Source organism: Lepisosteus oculatus, chromosome 7 (assembly GCF_040954835.1).
Source record: "Lepisosteus oculatus isolate fLepOcu1 chromosome 7, fLepOcu1.hap2, whole genome shotgun sequence".
In the NCBI taxonomy this organism is placed as follows: Eukaryota; Metazoa; Chordata; class Actinopteri; order Semionotiformes; family Lepisosteidae; genus Lepisosteus; species Lepisosteus oculatus.
The window spans coordinates 16,333,526-16,340,543 of record NC_090702.1 but is presented as its reverse complement, the minus strand read 5'-3'; the positions used below and the strand labels follow the sequence as shown (position 1 = coordinate 16,340,543).

The following is a 7,018-nucleotide window of genomic DNA, read 5'->3' as shown; positions in this document are numbered from 1 at the left end:
AAAATATTGACGTTTTACCAATAAGTTAAAAATTGGAACATATTGACACAGGCACACATACACTTATAACAGGGCCAGGTACACTAGAAGCTAATTAACCTACCATTATGTTGTTGGGCTATGGGAGGAAACTGATGTAATTCAGCCTAGAACTGAACCAAGGGCCCCAGTGCTACGAGACAGGGAAGCTAACCCTTGCATCACCGTGCTGCCCAATTACATTACCTCCTAAAATAATGATCAGAAAATGCTAACAGAACATGAGATATTTTTTCCTTTGTATTGTTCTTGGGAGATATGATACTAATCAGCCTATGCTGGTTGTCATAGTTTTCAACATCTGATGTACTGTACATGGCACAGATGTTATTTAATATGGTCAACATTTAATGAGTGCTGGGGTCCCCAATTTAAGACCTAATTTTTTGTACTGCTTGGAATGTGTATTTGTCATGTTGGGTAAATTCTGTGTGCTTTACAGTAGGTATGTACTATACCTGTTGATGCTTAGTCTCCATTGCTAATTAAAATGATATACAGTAGTAGGCAAAGAATTTGTAACTGGGGCCAGGAAAAAATGCAGAATGAAAAATTATACATCTACAGCCAGCTTTCTGGGTCTTCAACTTCAACTTTTTCATTATTGTATATTCTATAGGAAAATAAATGGCAATGAACCTATTAAGGATACATCTGCTTGCATATTTATGCCTAGGATAAGCTTAGGGCTACCCATCCTGACATAATTACTTAAAAGTACAGTATGAATGCTGATTATGAACAGTATCTGTTATTCTTCAGAATGAATAGGACATTTTTTGCTGAAAATTTTGTCATATGTAACATTCAATTTAGTACCAATCAATGAAGACTGGCTGATTTGCTTAGAAAAGGATAAGTAATAATGCTAATCTTTGTTTTATATAACACTTTTAATTGAAATTTCATGGTGCTTTACAGTAATATAGCTGCAGTGAAAAAGTATATGTTAGTGAAGAAAATAAGTTAAAACTGACATGAAACAGAATTAAATGCTACTGTATGAAAATATGTTTTAAGACCTGACAGACTTGCAAAATCTCATATGAGGTGGTATATCATCCCACAGCCATGAAGCAAGAGAACAGAGATCTCCCAGAGAATACTATATTTCGTTGGAAACTGTTTAGGGTGAGAATGCATCCATAATCATATGACATTACAATAAAAATAAAACAGAGTAGTCTCTACTGTCACAGCTTCAGAAGAAGGGGCAGGACTCTTGGAATGACATAGCTGGGTCCCCCACTGGACTAATTTGCCATTAAGTCTCAGTAGATTTTAGGTAAGAAGACACATGCTCATTTATAATCACTGCAATTTGTATTGAAAAGCAAAAGGTCTTTGATTTAGCCCACAGTCATCAGTAGTCTATTCAAGATTTTAATGCAAATCAGAAGTGTTTTAATCTTGACTTTAAAGTGTGAGAAGCGGTATAAGGAATCTATAACTAAAATGGTAACTGAAAAGCTAAAAAACATGCTCATACAATTTAGCTTATTTAGAAAGTATTCTGCTGAGCTTGGAACATGTAACAACAAGCTTAGAAACCGTGGCATTAAAGAAGTACATTTGTAAAAAAATCCTTTATTTTATTATTATGACCAATGAACTGATTTTTAAAATATATGCATTCTATGTTTGTAATGTTTGTAATATACATTATGTTGTTTTCTAAGAAAAACAGTTAAACAGTTTTTAATTTTGCCAATAGTATCTTTCTGGATTTTGGCCATGAGTTTGTTTCTTAAACTGTATACTGTATCTCCTTTTATAATGCTTTTCAAACAAAACTAATGTATTTGGTTCAATTTAATTTGCAGAGGATAAAATTGAATATGTTTACTATGTAAACCCAAACAATTTGCTGAAGAACTTGTTCTTAGCTGTAAATGTCCAAAATAAGTACATTAAAACATTAAACATTAAACATTAAAAGTACATTAAAATATCTGGTCTTTTATGTTTTACTGAATTAATATTTTAATTAATGCAAAGATGTACTGTATTTGTGGCTTCATATCATTTGAGCAAATTTCTATTTTAAATACTATATTATTTTCTGCTCCTCACAGTTCCTATATATACTGTGCTTATACATTATACATGCCTCTATGTGTCCTTTCCTTTTAATCCCACTGGATGGGGCTATAGCACTGTGCCTCCAGTTATATGAATCACATCTATAACAATTTACACCACAAAAATGGCTGCCAAGAAGCTCCTCAGATCTTTAAAAATGTCCCAAAATGCTCAAAAAGTTTTGCTGACAAAGATCTTGATGCATCTCACAATGGCACATGCTTTAAAAAGACACCGCAATGTCAAATGAACTTTAAGGTTCTTATTTTATAATATTCCTTTATTTAACCAAATAAGTCAATTGTGAACATTTTTATTTACAATGACAATGGATAATACCCTTTCATACAGGAGGGCATTTTGCTCAAGCAATCTAAGTATATTACTTAACCTACTAAGATTCTAAAACAGTGCGTTAAACCAATTTCCCCCCACTTACAGTATAAGTCCAGCGACCTGACCATGCTCTGAAACTCAAGCTTATTTTTAGATTACTCACAGCTCCTGCGTAGATTACGAAATCCATGAAAGATAAAATTTATTTTTTAACTGAAATTTGTTATACTATACATACATAGACTGCAAAGCACTGGCTTAAATCACATTTTAAGGTTGTTGCAGGTATTAGAATCCCCAATATCATGGAAATCATGTTAACATTTTTTGTTCCAGCAATTATTCAAAATACAGCATGCTTACATACAGTAAGATAAGTACTAGTCTTACAGTCATGGCACCAATACGTTATCTTATACATACAGTAGAGACTGGTGAGGCAGATACATCACTGTGTGTTACAGAATGCATTAAAATGTTAGAATGATGATACAAAATGAGAATGGATAATGAAGTGTACCACTCTTTCTCTGAAAGCATATGACTGTACCTTTTTACATTTTTCCCCAATCTGTAACTCATGAATTCAAGGCTTACTATCACACAGTACGAATACAGATGGGCAAATTACCTTTTGTTTTCCTTCAAGTTTACTTTTAACAAAAATGGATGAGGTAAACTTAGTACCTAGAACTGATATTAGAAATTCAAGACCCATAGTCCCACAGGATATTCCAGATAATGGTTTATTCCATGCTGAAAGGAAAAGGAAAAAGACACAATGTTTTGGCTTCTTCAGGTGTGATAGATTTCCACAGCCGAAATGTTGTCTCCTTTCTTTTACTTTCAGCATCGAATAACCCTTTACGTGTCCCTTTGCAGCCTACGCATCGGGATGCAGCTACGTACTTCAACTTCTTTATAACAACTGGAAGCCATTTGGATCACCTGATTTGTTTGGTATCACTAATAGATTGATAATTTATTTGTGCTAGTGCTAGAATATTCTAGAATATGTGCTAGAATATTCTAGTGCTAGTAGCCTAGAATATTCTCCATCTGTTGAAGTACATCAAAGTGTGGGCTTCAACATTATTTATTCTGCTGAGGTACATTTATTTGACCAAATTAAACACCTTCTTGCAACCAAATGAGCTTGAGAATCTGAGAGGTCTCTTCTCATTTGTGAACAGTCTTATGCTCATTCTTATGTTCTTCTTGTTTTATCTGGATGAATGTCATAATTAATACGTTGAAGAAAAGCAGAAAAAATATGACATCCACATTTGTCAAAACAATAAAACCCTCATTAATGTTTATGCACACCAGATTTTCTACAAATAATATATACATATTTGATAGGTATTAATGCCACATCTGCAAACCTCCACTTTGAAGATAGTGTTCACTTTTGTTTGTTCAAAGTCAACAAAAGTCAACAACTTTTTAAAAATATGTTTAGTTATGGGGAAGGTACCAAGTATGTCTCTAAATCAAGAGCATTTTACATTTATACATTCACCTGGACATATAAAATGTATTACCTATGAGTCAAACTATGACTAAAGCCAGAATTTAAAAATGTTATTGAGTTTACATTTCAATACTTCTTTTTCCATTTAGAATTTTTCCTTTTAGAAGAATGCTTTAAGTAAATAAATTAGTTTCAACACATAAAAAACTATAAGTAAACCAGCATATCTGAATTTATATATTTATTTATCCAGTCTCTTATATGTAGGATTGTACTGAAATGAGGTTCATCATATCAATACAGTTTCCTTGCATTTCAATGGGTACAAAGCAATGTGAAGACATGCCATTTTAACCATAATGAGCTAAGAAGATGTTGAATTAAATATTTATCAAAGAAACTCTGTGACACTCGACAGCATATCAAAAGCAAAAGTATGTAATCTCTTTACTGCCTCATTTTGGCTATTACCTTCATTAGGTTACTAGTAACATTTCAGGAGCACATTAAATAAAGAATTTTACTTCTGATATACATTTGAGTGTTGAGTGTTGCTGAGTTACTTTTGTGAATGTTAAGTTTCTGCTTCATTCACCTCTATGGGTTTATCAAGTTTTTCTATTAAAATAATTTATGACATGATATAGTTATTAACATTAACACAGAACAATGCTTCCAGTCTAAGCAATATAAGTACTAATGCTCCCAAAGTACAGTACCTAGTCTTCTATTAGATAAGAATTTACAGGATATTTTTAGATCATATACAACTTTTTAACTTTGATGTAGTGTGTACACTCAGCTATCTTCTTATTGAATACATTAAATATAAAATGTCCATCGAATAAAAGGTATTTTTCTGTCCATAGTAACTCAAAAATATTGTCCTCAAGGCAAATCCCTTCAGTCTTATTACATTTTTTCATGTATCCAATGCATGTCTAGGCGTTCGACGGTGTTCTGCTCTTGCTTTTGGTCGCCTGTCTTGTGGATGAGTATATTTCCATTTAGACTGCAGTGCCTTAAGTTTTTTGTGCTTTTTGTCAGTGCACCAAACCTTCTCGCAGTATTCCTCCACTTTATGAAAATTACTGTATCCAATCAGCTGGAGGAATTCTTTGTACCAGAGTTTGGTGGAGCCTGGAGCAATGACAGGTGGTACTGGACACGGGGCTTTTAGATGACTCTCGTCTTCCTCCTCTCTGTGGAACAGATCCTCAATACGATCCTCTTCAAGGATCTCCAAGGTAATTCTTGTTACAGTTTGCACAAAACCATGCTCCACAGTCTGACAAAGATAGGTTCCTGCATCCGTTTTATGCAATTCAAGAACCAAGAGACCATGTTCTGTTTTTATGATTCTGTCATCTGTTTTAACCTAAGATTATAAAACAAACAAAAAAAAAACAGTTCACTACAAGACTTGAATACAATTACTCTTTTTTTTTCTTGGGGGGGGGGGATTTGGAAAATTTATCTTTTCAGTTTTTGATTGGTACTTATATATATTCTTTGTTAGCAATACTTATCAAAAGTACAAGTAATAGGTTTATTCCATGCTGTGGAATACAGCATGGAATAAACCTATTACTTGTTCCTTTGCAGCCTACGCATGCTGACGCAGCTACCCACCTGAACTTATCAAAAGTATATTATATGTTAAATGTACATATAATAAAATATATTATATATTTAGGAACAAGCAATAGGTTTATTCCATGGTGAAAAAAAGAAGAAAGAGAACACATATATATATATAATATATATATATAAATATTATATATTTATATAATTTTAAAATATATTCAAAGAAATTGAAGGTAAAAAAATGTTCATATTCATATTATTAATTTCCTGTTAACTGCCTTAACACAGCTTTTGTCTCAAAATTTTCTAACCTGGAATTTCAGACTTAACTGTCCTTTTGTTATCTTTATGCAGCACACATTGTGTTTATAACTCTACATTATTTTGAACATGCTGTATAACAGGAGCTTACAACATCAAATATAATAAGTGTTTTTCTTCCATTGAGTAAGAGAACAAAATATTTTCTTTTAATACAAACATTTTAACATATCCTATTTTTGAATCTCTTTAGGAACCTCATTACTAATTCCTGGTAGGGTTGTGGCAACCTGGAGTCTGTAACCAAAGCATAGGGTGCAAGACAGGACAGGGCACCAATCCATCACAAACAGGCCCACACATAAGGATAAGTTAGAGACACCAATTAACCTAATCTGTATATCTCTAGAAGGTGTAAAGAAAACTGAGCAATGGAAAAAACCTACATGAATATACTGTAGTAGAACAGTATTAACAGTCACACCACTAGTATTCAGTACTCATCTTGTATTCGGTGGTAAAATCAAACTGCTTTTAGAATTTGATTTCCTGTTTAATATGTAAAAACTAATCTTACTTCTTCCTTCCTTATGTCAGACCCCCTTTGTATAAACCATAGGACTTTGGCCTGAAGAGATCTTGGAGTACATTCAAGCAGCGTACTGTTATGTTCAACTCCATAAACCAGTTTCACCTCAGACTTCTCCAACTCATCTCCTGAAAACAAAAATAATAAACACGATGCACACTGTGAAATTACAAATTAGGTTGACATGTTTTTAAAATAAAGGAAAAATTAAATAAATAATCACCTTTTATGCATTTTCAAATAAATGTTGTACTCCACTGATAGAGGTAACTGTTTTTTATTTGTTTTTCTCTCTTCAGTGTATGTCTCAGCATGGAGGCATTAGTGCTCTCTGATTTCAGACATTCTGTCTAGGGTTTCCCATTTCTGTCTCTCCAATTTGTTTGTTAATACAGATACTGTACTGTATCAAGAGACACTTCTTCATATAATTTTCCTGTTAATCTTCATGTTGATACAGTACATCAATTTTGAATGTACTGTACAGTCTATAAAATGCAAGACTGTAATCATTTCGATGAGTCTTTAATTTTTGTCTTTTTGTTAAAGGAATAAAAACTAAAATTTGTACTTCACAAAAACTGTGATTTTAATGAATAAGGTAAAAAGACCCCTATGGTCAAAATTATGTTACCTTATATGATTAAGTA

The 7,018-nt window shown here is 32.7% G+C and overlaps 1 protein-coding gene across 1 annotated transcript in view; it reads right to left on the bottom strand.

Moving 5' to 3' along the window:
* Window positions 1-2,401: 2,401 nt before the first annotated feature.
* The window catches only part of sema3e (sema domain, immunoglobulin domain (Ig), short basic domain, secreted, (semaphorin) 3E), a 69,102-nt gene continuing 64,485 nt past the window's right edge, over window positions 2,402-7,018 (bottom strand). The window contains exons 16-17 of the mRNA XM_006633560.3: window positions 6,357-6,496; window positions 2,402-5,309 (exon numbers count right to left, since the gene is read on the bottom strand). Coding sequence (XP_006633623.3) covers window positions 4,854-5,309; window positions 6,357-6,496 — 596 coding nt within the window. The 3' untranslated portion in view covers window positions 2,402-4,853. The remainder of the gene's footprint in view (window positions 5,310-6,356; window positions 6,497-7,018) is intronic.